The sequence below is a fragment of the Leishmania major genome, chromosome 34 (assembly GCF_000002725.2).
Source record: "Leishmania major strain Friedlin complete genome, chromosome 34".
NCBI classification, from domain to species: domain Eukaryota; phylum Euglenozoa; class Kinetoplastea; order Trypanosomatida; family Trypanosomatidae; genus Leishmania; species Leishmania major.
This window is the reverse complement of record NC_007286.2, coordinates 1,494,094-1,507,812: the sequence shown is the minus strand read 5'-3', so window position 1 is coordinate 1,507,812 and position 13,719 is coordinate 1,494,094. Positions and strand designations below refer to the sequence as shown.

At 57.0% G+C, this 13,719-nt stretch overlaps 4 protein-coding genes across 4 annotated transcripts; all 4 read right to left on the bottom strand.

Moving 5' to 3' along the window:
• Positions 1-1,803: 1,803 nt before the first annotated feature.
• LMJF_34_3430 (putative cleavage and polyadenylation specificity factor) lies at positions 1,804-4,074 on the bottom strand (the record flags this gene model as incomplete). Its single annotated transcript, XM_001686395.1, has 1 exon — positions 1,804-4,074. One exon carries the CDS (start codon positions 4,072-4,074, stop codon positions 1,804-1,806), a length of 2,271 nt encoding a protein of 756 aa, XP_001686447.1.
• Positions 4,075-5,373: 1,299 nt separating this feature from the next.
• LMJF_34_3420 (conserved hypothetical protein) lies at positions 5,374-6,930 on the bottom strand (the record flags this gene model as incomplete). The annotated part of the gene is made up of 1 exon (XM_001686394.1): positions 5,374-6,930. One exon carries the CDS (start codon positions 6,928-6,930, stop codon positions 5,374-5,376), a length of 1,557 nt encoding a protein of 518 aa, XP_001686446.1.
• A 2,695-nt stretch (positions 6,931-9,625) lies between these two features.
• On the bottom strand, positions 9,626-10,090 carry LMJF_34_3410 (hypothetical protein; the record flags this gene model as incomplete). Its single annotated transcript, XM_001686393.1, has 1 exon — positions 9,626-10,090. One exon carries the CDS (start codon positions 10,088-10,090, stop codon positions 9,626-9,628), a length of 465 nt encoding a protein of 154 aa, XP_001686445.1.
• Positions 10,091-12,283: 2,193 nt separating this feature from the next.
• On the bottom strand, positions 12,284-13,261 carry LMJF_34_3400 (hypothetical protein; the record flags this gene model as incomplete). Its single annotated transcript, XM_001686392.1, has 1 exon — positions 12,284-13,261. The coding sequence occupies one exon, from the start codon at positions 13,259-13,261 to the stop codon at positions 12,284-12,286; it is 978 nt and encodes a 325-aa protein (XP_001686444.1).
• Positions 13,262-13,719: the final 458 nt, after the last annotated feature.

Sequence of the window (13,719 nt, the reverse complement as noted above, 5' to 3'; positions counted from 1 at the left end):
AGCAATCACATACATCACCGTACTTCCAGCGTTACTCCGAAACGCTGACGAGTGGCGAGGTAGCCCCATGAGAGAGAAACATGGTTCATTACAACATTGGAAATCGACACTACACAACGAAGATAAACACACTCGCAGCCACGCACACACGCGCGCACCAACATGTGAGTGGCGTAAAGGGAAGGGAGTGATGACGAGAGAAGAGTGTATCGCAGGTAGAGCAGACAGCCAAGGAGAGTGAGAGACGCAGACTTGTGAGAGTTCCAGCGTAGCTTGACCGTACGCTTTCCATTACAGAGCGGAGAAGCGAAGAAAGGGGACAGGTCAGATGCGCGTGCGTGCGAGTTTCGTCCGTGACTTTCTGAAGCGCATGTGATTAGATGAGCCCCCGCCGACAAGAGGCACTGTACCGGTTTGCAGCTTGCACTGTTGGTGTGGTGGCCGAGAGGCCGCTCATATAGAGACGAGGAGCAGGAAAAAGCGAGAGGGAGAAGTCGGGAAAGTCAGGTCGCGTTACCGGTGTGTGTGTGTGTGTGTGTGGCAGGGCCACAGCAACGCCCAGAAAAGTCTTGTGGCATGGGAAACGTACACAAGATGGGGAGCAAAGAAAAGGCTTCAGGCACGAGCGGGCACGCCTCGGCCCTAGTTGAAAACGACTGCGGCAGAGCAAAAAAGCAACTAAAGCACCTCTACAGCGGCAAAACCGGCTCCCGTGCGCATGCGTGCGGGCCGATGGCTGAAGAGAGGGGGAAGGCGGAGAGAAACAGCCGACATGCCATGCAGAGTAGGCCGCCTTGTCGTTTTGTCTCTTCGGGTTTTACTCAGTCGACATGCCCCCTATTCATCCTGATGCGCGCCGCGGGTCCCTTACACGCGCGCTTCTCTTCTTTCTCCTTTCACAGAAACACACAAGGCACTTAAGCGTATCACCGCCGACATGGCGTGGAAGCGCACGATGAAGCGTTATGGGCGCTCAACAAATAACCAAGACAACAGGAAACAACATGCCCACGCCCACACTGCGCGAATCATTTCACATACTCGCGTGGGAACACCGTCGTTTTTTTTTTCCCCTCCCCGTCTTTCGACGTGTTCAAATGGCCGTTATACAGCATGCGTTCAGCTCCAACTCACCCACCCCTGACCCTTTGCCATAGGGATACATCGCGATGGTGCGAAGAGGTGGTAGCTATGCATTGCAGAAATGTCGGTGCAGCCATCCGAGCACGGCCCCTGCCTCAAAAACTCCACCTACCATCCGCTGAGCAGGTCGTTTCACAGCCGCTCCCCCTTCATGTCGGGCGCCACACCTGGTACATCCCTCTCTCGGTAGCTCTCACGCTCACCCCCCAGTGGGCCGTGTGAGGGCCGGGGGTGTGGGGTACGTTCGAGACACGGTGACACTCTGCCCATCCTATACATGGCGCAGACGTGTTCACTGGCTCCGGCTGCTCCGAAGCAGGACCGTCCAAGGCCTAGCTCTGCCATCACCTGAAGTGGCTCAGCATTTGGCAGAGGGGTAAGGGGGAGGGGATGCACTGGACCCCAAAATACGACGCGCTCTGAGGTTTTACCTCCCCGTCGTCAGAAAAGAGAGACACGGTGATGAGCAAAAGAGAAGGAAGAAAGGGGTCATAATAGAGCGTCTCTCATGCGTACGCCTTCCTCAGCTTGTACATTCACCGGCATGCTGGCGAGCGATGAGTAGCATCGGCGCGGCACCGTGGAAAGCCGCGACAAGGACGGTGAGAGGGAGGAGAGGAGGGGAGGGGAGGGGAAAGGTGGCGGGCACCGAGGCCACCGTTACTCCGCCACGGGTTCTTCGCCGTGAATCATGCCGCAGTCGCACCAGCCGTTGTCCGCAGGAATGGGAAACAGGGTCAGGTAGATGCGCTTCAGAATCTGCTTCAGCTTCTGAACCTCTGGCGCGTCGTAGTCGACGTCCTTCTTGCCAGCACTGCGCTCCAAGTAGACCTCGATGCAGTCCACGATGTTTGCTACCTGGCCATCCGCAAGGCTGACGCTGCAGCTACCCGATGACAAGTTCGTCTTCACGGATGGATAGAACTGCGAGATCATGTAGTGGAAGCACTTGACACGGAAGATACGGTCCTGGCCGGAGACGTCGGCAGGCACAAGCACGTCCTCCCCCTCCGCCTCCTGCGGCTCCTCGGCAAGCTTGGCGAGTGCGATGCACGTGACGTCGGCGAGGAGGTCGTTGTAGTGGCTGCTGTACCACGTGATGGTGAGCGTCGTCTGCGCCTGCGAGCTCTTCTGCACATCGACGGTGACATCTTTGGAGACAAACAGCAGCGTCGAGTCGGGGTCGCGGGCCTCACCGCGCTCCGCGGCTGCCTGATGGGCCTCTGCCGCTTCCTCGTGGCTGGACTGGCGCGGCACCACCTCCTCGAACAGTTTGCTCTGCGCAAAGTACCGCTGAAGCACGTGCAACACTTCCAGCGGTGAGCGGTGACGCGGCAGAGGAAGGACCATGGCCTGCTGAATACGGTTCACGCTCAGATCGGTGAACACCGGGACGTCGTCAGGGTGGACGATGCTGTACTGGTGCTGGCCGGACACGAGCATCACGCCGCTCACAAACTCGCCCTCCCGCAGGCTCATGTTTGCCAGCTTGCCCATCACCTTCGCGGTGCGCTCCTGCACGAACGGAATACGGATCGACTCTTGGTTCATGGTAGTGTAGACGGACATGTTGCGGTCCCGGAAGTCCTGAAGAAGCTTGTTCTTGAGCTGCCCCATGGCGCCGGGGTTGCCGTGCACAAGGATTGTGTGTTTCACCTTGGTAAGGTTTTGAATGAAGTCGCGTGTCTGCCGGCCGTCCGAGTGGGCGGAGAAGGAGACAGCCTCGATGGTGCTCATGCGCAACGGTAGCACTTTGCCGTCCGGCTTCGTCATCTCCTTCGGCTTCGCGAGCACATCCTTTGCAATGGTGCCGTCGACGCAGTAGCCGGCCATGATGATGCCGTTGCGCCGGTCGCCGCACCAACGCTCAAACAGCTCCAGCGAGATGCCTGACTGAAGCATACCGGGGGAGGCCAGCACTACGCACGGGCCGTTGTCCTCGAAGGACTTTGTGTCCATAAGCGAGCGGATGTACTTGAAGACGAACGGGTTGTGGTGATTGGCATGCTGCTGCTTCACACGGTCGTTCATGGCGCTGACGAAGGTTTGGTAGAGTTTCATGCACCGCTGGGCCAGCGACGAGGCGTAGTAGATGGGGATGTTCTGCAGCTCCTTATGCGCATCCCAGAACTCCTCGAGAATGAGGAGCAGCTCCTGCGCGCGGCCTAGGGCAAAGACGGGCACTAGACAGCGACCGCCGCGGCGTACGACGTCGTGCACACTGCTCGTGAAGAGGTGCTCGCGCTCCTCGCGGGACTCGAGCTCGCGGATGCCGTTTGTACTCTCCGCAATCAGGATGTCTGGCGAGTACGGCGGCACCTCTGCCCCCAGCAGGTGGCGGTCCGGCACTCGGGAAAAGTCGCCTGTGTACAGGGCACGCATGCCGGCGATGTCGACCATGAACATGGCTGCCCCAAGCACGTGGCCGGCGTTGAACGGCTGGAAGGAGATGCCGTTCACGGTGACCTCTTCGTGGTACTCGACGGTCTCGATGCGATCGATTGTGCTCTGCAGCCACTCGCTCGTGACAAGGTCGCTGGCCCCGGCGCCGATGCGCAGGAAGTCGTTCATGACCATCTTGTAGAAGGCCTTGGTGGCGCTGGTCATGAAGACGCGGCCCTTGAAAGACGTCTGATTGCAGAAGTACGGCAATGCCCCGCAGTGGTCTAGGTGGAAGTGCGTGATGAGCACCACATCGATCTCGTCGCACTTGATGCTGTCAAAGAAGGGCAGGGAGTCAAGACCGCTTTTGGCCGGGTGGTTGCCGCAGTCGAGCATGACGCCGCGCCCCTTGTATTGCACTACGACACACGAACGGCCCACCTCGCCCCCACTCCCGATGGGCAGCACCTCCACCTCGTCCGGTGCGTTGGAGCGGAGGGCCGCGGGCGCAGCGGTGCTCTCCGCCTCAGGCAGAAACGGCGCCGCCATACCCCACCCACTTTTTGTGCTCGTGACTGCGCGCACGTATGTCTATGCTTGCGTGGAAGACGGTGTCGAGGCAGCGGTGGAGCAGCGATGCGCGGGCACTCCCGATTCGTTCAGAGGAAAAGGAGAAGGAGAACGAGTCCTGAAAAAGCGTACACAACGGAGGTGTTGAGATGGATGAGACGCGCGTGTTAAGGCAGCAGTTGTGTCTCGCCGCCAAGAGGGTAAGCGATAGATACGCGAGTGACAGGAGGTTTGTATGACCAACAATGCACCGCCGGTGGAGGGGGTTGAGCGGGGTAGAAAGGATAGCGTAAATGTGGGACAGGCCCCAAACCGAACGAAAAAAGGAGAGAGAGAGAATCGAGAGAGAGTGGAGGGGGGGGGGTTGCGGAGGAAGCAGTACTTAGGGTGAGAACGGGCAACTGCCGTGAGGAAACGTCGTTGCCGCACCGCACAGCAGCCTTGTGCAAAGCGATAGCCGTGCGCGACCACGAATACATGCACACACAAGCATAGCAATGTGCCCTTATTGCGAGGAGATAGACAAAGGAAGGAGCAGCGCCACCTTGTGTTGGCATCACCGGCCTAATCTGACTCACTCACGCTGTCCATCGACGGCTGCAGAGCCGAGGAACGATGCATCGAACGAGCCCGTCGCAGCCATCCCTTTTCTTTCTCGTTTCAGGCAGCACGCCCAATAAGACCCCCTCTGCGGGCCGCTGACGCAGCTGCACACTCGCGCCTTTTCATATTTCATGCTCTCGCCCTTCCGGAATGCACCATGCGATGCCGTTGAATGAATGCCGGCTAAAGTGCAACGACACGACACACACACACACACACACACTCACTCACACACATCTCACCCACAAAGGGCAAGGCGTAGGCAAACCAGGAAGCAAAGACAAGGGCACCACAAGCATCCAGCCCCGCCCACTAATAAAGAGCCAGACGCAGCATGGGAGAAGGAAGCAGTGCTGCCACTGGATTGCGTGTGTGTGCTTGGTGCGTTGGCGTTTGACTCCATCACCCCGGCACGTTGAGTGAGAGGCCGAGCGGTCGCATTCCCAGTGTCGGCAGCACCCAAAGGAAGGAGAAACAAGACCGTCCGCCTGCATGCGAGCGGGCTTTCATTCCCGCCCACATGCGCGCCTTCGCTAAGCAAACGACACCACCGCCGACACGGCAGTCGGCAAGGAAAGGTAAGAGGGCAAACGCATATGAAAATCGCCAGCGTGAATGAGCCAAGTAAGCGGCTGGTAGCACACTGGTTCGGCAGCTGCGGCTTGCGCGCCTTGCCTACTTCGCCGGAGTAGGGAGGCGACGGCGGTCAGAGCAGTAGATCGCCCGCTCCACCTCGTTCGAGTCCATCGGGCCGTGCTTCTCTGCTTCCTTCAGCGCGGCAAGCACCTCGTTATCGACCGTCAAGAGCGGGTTCACCGCTTTTTCCACCGCCAGCGACGACGGCACGGTGCACGACGGAAGGAGGAATGGCGGCTTCTGCCTATCCGCCTCGCATCCCATGTGTGCTACATCCTTGAGCCCATCAGACTCGGTGCGCAGCATCTTTACCCCGCGCAGCGCATCAGCGACCTCACGCACGTACTCCTTGCCACGCGGGTCGCTGGGGGTGCGGCTCCTCGTCGTTACGCGCGTCATCAGTGTGACCACTTCCGCCAGCAGCCGTTCCGTGTACTCGTGTCCAACGTAAAGAAGGACGTCCTCGTCGGCCACCTCCTGCCCGGTGCCGGGCTGCGTCCGCATGCGCGGGTCCTCCAGAAACGTCGCACGTGTCTTCATGATCTGGGCTACTGAGACCGTCTCGAACGGTGCGCCACACCCGCCGCAGAAGAGGCTGTCGCCTGTGAAGACGGCGACGCGGGCCGGGGTCGCGGTAAGGACACCTTCCTCTGCTGAGCCTACCACAAAAACCAAGGATCCCTTCGTGTGGCCGGGGGCAGCCATCGCCTGCACCTTTGCTGCACCATCCATGATCTCGAACACGGGCGACGCGTCGTTGACGAGGACGTTGCAGCACAGAGGCGCGTCTTCCGCAGAGCCGATAAAGCGTAGCTTGGGATGCAGCAGGGGAGTATTCGGGGCGCAGTCGACACCGCCCTCCTCATGCGGCGGCACCGGCACCTCTTTTTTCGAAAACGCTCCCAGCAACTCATTGCCTCCTGCGTGGTCCCAGTGCTTGTGGGTCGTGAGCACCTCCGTCAGCTGCAGCGGTACTCGCAGCTGAGCGCGCAGGGATTCCATGATGCGCAGCACCATCTCCGGATCCGCCGGGTCGACCGCGGCGACCTTGTGCGTTTGCATCGACACGATAAGGTAGGCATAGTTGTCGCCAAAGATGGGGATCGGTACCACGGCAACACCACGCATGACCGAACCGGTCCACAGCGCTGCATCTACGACACCGCCGGCGCGCGCGTAGAACCGGGTGAGAAACGGAGCAGTGCCAGGGGTGACTGGCGGGGCTGGCTTCAGCCGCAGCGGACTGCCAGCGTCAATGCAGCGAATCCCGATGCGGTAGTCGGAGTGCGGGTAGGCGACCGGCTTGTGCATGAAGGGGCGGAGAACAAGATAGCCGATGGTGTAGCTGCAGTACACCTTGTACAACAGAGGAAAGATGTTGCTACGGAACGCAAAGCTGGGGAAGAACGGGTTGCGCGGCATCGTGCCTGATGCGTAGACGAGGAATAGTAGGCCGCAGTATCTGAGCGTGGTGAGAGGGAACTGGTAGGCAGAGCCACTTTCCAGCTGGGCCGCAGAGGGGTGGTTGGAGGCATACGCATAGGCCACGGAAGCGGCCACGGCCACTGGCCCCGTCCATGACAACAGGCTGCTCATTCTCGCCTGCATTTGCGGTGTGTTCTTGCTTAGCTCTCTTGCAGTTATCACGGTGTACGTGCGTGTGTGTGTGTGTGTATGGGGGTGGGGGTGGGGGTGGGGTGGAGGATGCTGGCGCAGTGCGGAGCCGGCGAGATGTGAAAAAGACAGCGTCTGCTTGTGTCGCCTCCGACGCCACCTGCCGCCAACGAAATGGGGTTTGATGAAAGCAGCAGTGTTGGTGTTGGTGAAAGTGAAAGCGCGAGAAGGGTAGGGGGAGCAGGGAGGAGATGGAAGGGCTCATTTCATCTCCCTCATCAACGAGAGAGAGGGAGAGGGAGAGGGAGAGGGAGAGCGGGTAAGGGCATCTGAGGATCGTGTTACGTTCCCACCGCCTCACACCATCACAAGATGGACAATCCCCCATACACACACACACACACACGCACACACACACACGCACAAAGCAGACATGAGAGAGGGACAACACTGCTTTCCTGGGAGGGATACGCTCCATGGCTGTCGTGCGAACGGTGGGGTGTGCAAGGGAGAGGACGAGAAGTGAGGTTGCGGTGTATTTGATGCACGTCTTTCGGCGTCACGGCACTCACGCTCCACCTCGTTATACACACAAATAGGGTGAAGATGGTAGACGGCTACAGCGCAAGGCATACTAGACATGAGGATGATAGAGAACAACAGCAAAACATAGAAAGGATACAGAACATGAGACTACGGATGAGGCTTACAGATGTCTTTCGTTCTTGGAGGGGCTTCGACACCCCTCGGTGCCGTACTTACGGCGCCAGCAAGTGGGCCAGAAACGAGGAGGAGGAGGAGGACAGAGCGGGAGTGTTGGGGAGAGCGGGGAAGAGACGGAGAGAGAAAGCGAGGCAGATTTATCGCGTGAAAAAAAGGGAGCGAACATCGAAAAGACCAAACGGAGCGTCCACGCGCACACAGCCACAGAAAAAAACCCCAACAACATCGAACACGCACAACGGCACGAGGAGTGGAGGAGGAGAGAACCAGACACCCACAAAAACACCTACAGGTACCATACACATGCAAAAGCAACTCATTCACCCGAGAGGATGTCCAGGAAAACAAAAGGTGGCAAAAGTCCACAATAAAGGGAAGCAGGAGGCTCGAAGCGCACGCTACGCACAGAAAGCGAGAGAAAGGACAGCGATGGGGTACCGATGAAAGGAGCGTGTGTCTGATGGGAACTCCGGTGGAATGGGGAGGGGAGCATGAGGGGGTGTGGGGTGTGAGGTAGGGTGGGGTGGAGGAGAAACAAAACAGGAGGGAAGGAAAAAGAAAAGAGCAACAGAGGAAGACGAAAAGAGCAGAAAGAGACAGCGGAAGAAGGACTGAATTCGAGAGGGGGTGGGGAGGGCAGAGACAAATAAAATGATGAGGGAGCACACATAAAAAAACAAGAATCAAACACACACACACACACACATACACACACAAGCACACGCGAAACGCTAAAGGACATTTCGACGGGAGTGGTCAAGAAGAGGGAAGACAGGTGAAAAAAAAACGAAACAAAGACGAGGGTTCGAACAAAAGAAGGCCATCAACCCACACCTACAGGGATGCGCGTGGGAAGAGGGGGTTGTCAACGATGAATCGTGTACGCCGGTGAGAAAAGTCGCAGTGAAAAAATTATGAGGCAGCGTTACTGACAGCAGCAGCACCCACGCCGGCACGACGCTCACACACGGCACACAGATGTCAAGGGCAAATGAAAGGCGTCACGGAATCCTTCTCAATGTATCCTCTAACCACAGCCAAGCGCGCAAATAGACGCACACACAACCACACTTTTCCTACCTCGGTTGCACCACGGCTATGTCCAGCAGCCGGGCCGACGAACACTGTCTGGCGTCGTTCAGCCCATTGCCATCCTACCGCACACGGCACAGGTGCGGTTCAGGATTACGCTCGACATCAACGCCACGCAGCGAAAGCAGAGAAAAAAAAAACAGTGGACCGATGCGCATGCTTGCCGAATCGCCCACACGATTCGTAGTGGCCTGGTAGAGCCCTGGTCACGACCGTAGGTCTCTTCCGCACTGCGCTGTCCGCTGACACGAAGGAGTCCGTCCATCGTCTCCGAGGGCAGGCTGTGCAGCCTGTTGGCGTCCCCACAGAGCGTGTGTGGGTACTGGACCCTGATGCCACGCCGCGATGCCTACAATCATTGCGGGAGGGAGGAGGGGGGAGAGAGAACGAGTGACAAGAGACAAAAAAAGGTGACACACACCGAGGCACTCTTAGAAATAGAGCAAGAGGACTCGAAAACGAATAAAGAGGGAGCGGGAACAGATCACTGCCGCCCCTCGCAAGTATATCGGTGTGTGTAAGTCAGCCCTTGAGTCGGCCCCCTCACACGTACGCATGCGCGCATATGCGGACTAGCGATGCAGATCACAGCAGGTTCCGAACGGTGCTACAGTCGTTCCTTGTGCGGTAGCCACGGACCTTTGAGGATACCTTTTGTTTGCTGCCTTATGGCTCCCTCCTTTCCCGCTGTTCCCACGTACAAACGGCAGCGAAAACGAGCAGCCACAAAAGGCGTGCGGGAATCGTTTTCGACTGTGAGAGTCGGCGCCGTACCTCTCCCCGCTACCGCCGCGCTGTTTCACTCGCCTGCGTTCCCGGCGTCCTACTCGACCCTCTCTCCATGACTGGTGCTGCTCACCTGTCACTCTTCTTTCCACGCGCGCGTGTGTGAGTGTGTGCGCTTCGGGTATGTGAAGCGCACCTCCACCTGAGCGCCGATGCGTGGTCCAGCAGCAAAAAAGAAGAGAAGCAGCGGATGAAACTGGGCCATGGGAGGGTGTGCGGAGAGGGAGAGAAGGGTCTTTTGCGTCAAGCGGGCCTCGGAGAACGGTTGAGAAAAGGAGATGAAGGAGGAGGAGAGGGAGGCGAGTGTGTAACCAAACACCAAGGACACTTTGGCAAGACATGCACGCAAATGCTCCTGTATTCTCGACAACGCGAAACCCGAAAACACAAGAAGCTGCGGGAGGCAAATTAGGGCGCTGAAACACACAAAATACCACCTTGCTTCACGCTCCATGTCGAACGCGCCGCGATCGGAAGAGGGATGCACAGAAACGGAGAGAGAGAGAGCAATGGCAATGACACCCAGTTGTGAGACCACCATCGCCAGCACAGTCCTTTTCTATTCCGCGAAAAGGGGGTGAGGGAAACAGCGAAAACCGTGAAAAAAAGAGCCGAGGACGAAAAAAAAACGTGCATACAGTGAGCCTTACAGACAGGGAAAGAGGAGACTGTCAACCAGGGGAGGGCGCAAAAGAGCTAGTGCGTCTCACGTTACATTCGAACACACACACACACAGACTCGCCACCTTTCCGTCCCAAACAGCGGTGAAGATGACAAGGAGGTGCCGCCGGCGGTGTTGAGAGAGCCGTGGAGACGCCGACCGTGTATGATTGGATCGCGAACTCGCATGCCCGAATACACGCACACACTCATGTTCGTTGCATATGAAGTGCACCTCCGCCGAAAACAAGCAAGAAAATGCATTCATGGAGAACGGGGAACACTCAAACGACGAAAAAATGGAATGAAGAATCCGAAAATGGGGTACTGGGGGCGGGGTGTGAAGGCGATCGGAGAAGCACTATGCTACAGCGCCATACTTGCAGGCGTATCACAAGCGATTCGCGTTGCGAAAGACACACACACACACACACACACAGTAGTACAAGACGAAATCATAGAGAGCGCAACGAAAACAGCAAAACAAAAAGCGCAGAGGAGAGCGAAAGAGGAAGTGGCGTGAGCGGCAACACGATCACAGAGAAAAGGACACGAGGGGGAGGGGGGATATGCTGATACACACATCTACACAAACACACGTACACACACCCCCAAATACGAAAGCGAGCTCTAAAAGACAGAACAGCGAGAGGCAAAACCGTGATCAAACTGATACGTGCCAAAAGAAAAAAAAATAAAGAGAGAGATAGCCGAAGGGAGGGAGAAAACGATAGAGGGAAAGGGAAAGAGAGGCGCACAGAAGAGCGAAAACAACAACACAGCCTGATACCGCTTACTTACCACCCCACCCCCGTCCTCTCGAGATCTACGTTTCTTTATTGTGTATAAGAAGAGGGAGATTACAAAAGGCAATCAGAAGATGTTGTAATGGCGGTTGGTTGAGGGACAGGGTAAGGTGAGAGAGTCACTCGGAGTGGTGACAAAGGCACAAGGAGCCGCAGCACACGCACCAAAGAAAAGGAAAACAGAAAAAGAAGTGCCAAGAATGGAAAAGAAGGTGGTAGTAGAGACACATTCAAAGGAAACGAACAACAGCAATTAGTCTCGAAGAAACACACCTGCACGCACACACACACACACACACACAGAAAGAGGTTCTCCGTCGAAGAGAGCGCGGCAACAGCTGCGATGTCGTTGGGGGAAAATAGAAGGAGGCCACTGAGACTCGTTGCAGAGTCGAGTGAGCATCGCTAGCGCAGTCTCAGCAACAGCAAATCATAGAGAGGTCGCCGCGAGACAGCGCAAATAACAGACGCACCATGCAACTGTGGCAGCGAGTGGCACCATCACGACTACCATTAGGGCAGTCACCAATGGGTACCAACGCGCACCCAAGAATCAACGCGACCGTCGTCGACGTGCTCTTCGCGCAGAGCGACCCAAACAGGAAAAAAAGAGGAAAAAAGTTGCAGTACCGTGAACCGGTACCATCTTCAGCGGTGAAGCAGGGAGGAGAGAGGAGCGCGCGCGCGCGAGAGAGAGGAAGGCTTCGGGCAACGTGAGGAGGGCCCTCACTGTGCGGGGTTGGGGTCGGGCGGCGGCGGCGGGTGAGGAGAAGCAACAAAGCAGAAAAAGGGCCACGAAGTCGTGCAGAACAACTGAAGAGAAGAAGAAACACACACAAAAGAAAGGCGCACCAAAAGGTGATGGGGCGGAATGGAAAGGCAGCATGAAGACATGGAGAGAAGCAAGTATAAGGAGATGTAGAGCTGGGGCGCGCATACAGCGATTTACACACACACACACACATACATACACACACACACATAGGAACAAGAACAAAACCAAAAAAAAAACGGGAGAAAAGAGGGAGCCGAAAGAGAACAAAACAAGCACACAGGTCGAGAGAGGTCAATACAACAGCAAGAACGAAAAGCAGAAGGCGTAGCAACAATGAATGGTCATCAGGAAAAAAGGGGAAAGGGGAGGGAGGGAGGTGTGGATCGCCACAGAAGACACCCCTCTGCCCGCCCTCATAGACGCAGCTAAATGGGTAGCTCAACGTTACTCTTTCACTCCACGTTCTGCAGTGCGTGCTACTTTGCCACATTGCTACACGTTCCACTCTTGGAAAGGCGCTAGCAGACCGCCAGTGTCGTGAGTGGGAGAGCAGAGTGCACGCTGATTCTCTAGGTCTGCCGATGAGGCACGGCGTACAGTCCTGCGATTCTGTTCCGTGGCTGCTGCTGCTGCTGCGGCGGCGGCGGCGGTGACTGGCATCGGGAACTTGTGCAATGCCGAGAACCCACGGCTGTTGACGCGCTGCGACGGAAAGGGTAAGCGAGTCGCGCGAGTCGTGTGTGAGGTGTAGATAGAATACTCGTCAGCGCACTCGACGGGGGCGGCTGATACGCAGTTGGGCGGGTAGTAGCCGAACACGGAGATGGCGCGCTCGATCTCCGTCAGCAAGACGGCCAGCATGTCGAGAAAGAGGGTGAGGTGGTCTGGATCGACGAACGTGTTCTCTCCCTCTGGCTGCACGCGAATCATAAAGTCGCGACTACGCGGTACGACTGCCCAGCGTAGCGGCTCGTCTGGATGAAAGGCAAGCGCAGCTGGGTTGTTCTGCGCAGTCCACCGAATCCACTCGAGGCTGTCTGTGTCTTGACCGGTGAGGCGCAACCGCGTTCCTGATGTGCGGAGCCGTGGGCGATGGTTCGACTGGGTTGGCTGGTTCAAAGCCGGCCTCTGCTTCATATTATCGTAGGCAGCGTGAACACGCTGAAAGAACTCGAAGGCGTTTGCCTGCGTAACACGGATTTCACGCCCATTCGGGATCAAGTCGTAGCATGACTGGTTCACCGTGAAGAGGCAGAATGTCAGCTGCAGCATCTCGAAGTCCTCAACGCTGATTTCGTTCTTGTTGTATTGACTCTCCACTTGGGACATGGCATTGAACACTTCCACATCAATGTCTTCCGGCTGAAGAATTATGTTGTTGTTCCAGACATGCGACTGACTAACAGGGTAGCGAGCGAGGCCGCCCTGCCACGTCTGCGGAGCCACACAAAAGGGTGCTGCCTCGTTCATGAAAGGTACACAAATGACAACAAACAAGTAAGACTAACCCAGTGTTCCACCACCTTCAAGCGGCGCCCGCACACGCACGCGCCGTGCCCGGCTGAGAGGCGAGAAAAAAGATATTCTTCTCGTGTTCCCGTCGGATGCTCCCCCGTCACCTTCAACTTTGGAGAAACGGCCAAAACAAAACGAAGAACAAAGGCCAGTCAGAGAGGGAAGGCGAGAAATGATAGCGTCCAAAACACACGTGCACTGGCGCGCGCAAGACAGCGGCAAGCAGAGACTGGATCACTTTCCTGAACTAGGCAATGACGACCGCTTTTCTTACATCTGTTCGGGTATTCAGCGAGAGAAGACGAGCGCGGCGACGGCGATCACACTTGTGACGGAAGAAGAGAAAAATCGGAGAGTGGTACGTCCCTGCGTGTTGTGGACGTCGGCACTTTCTTCCCTTCTTTCGCTTCTGC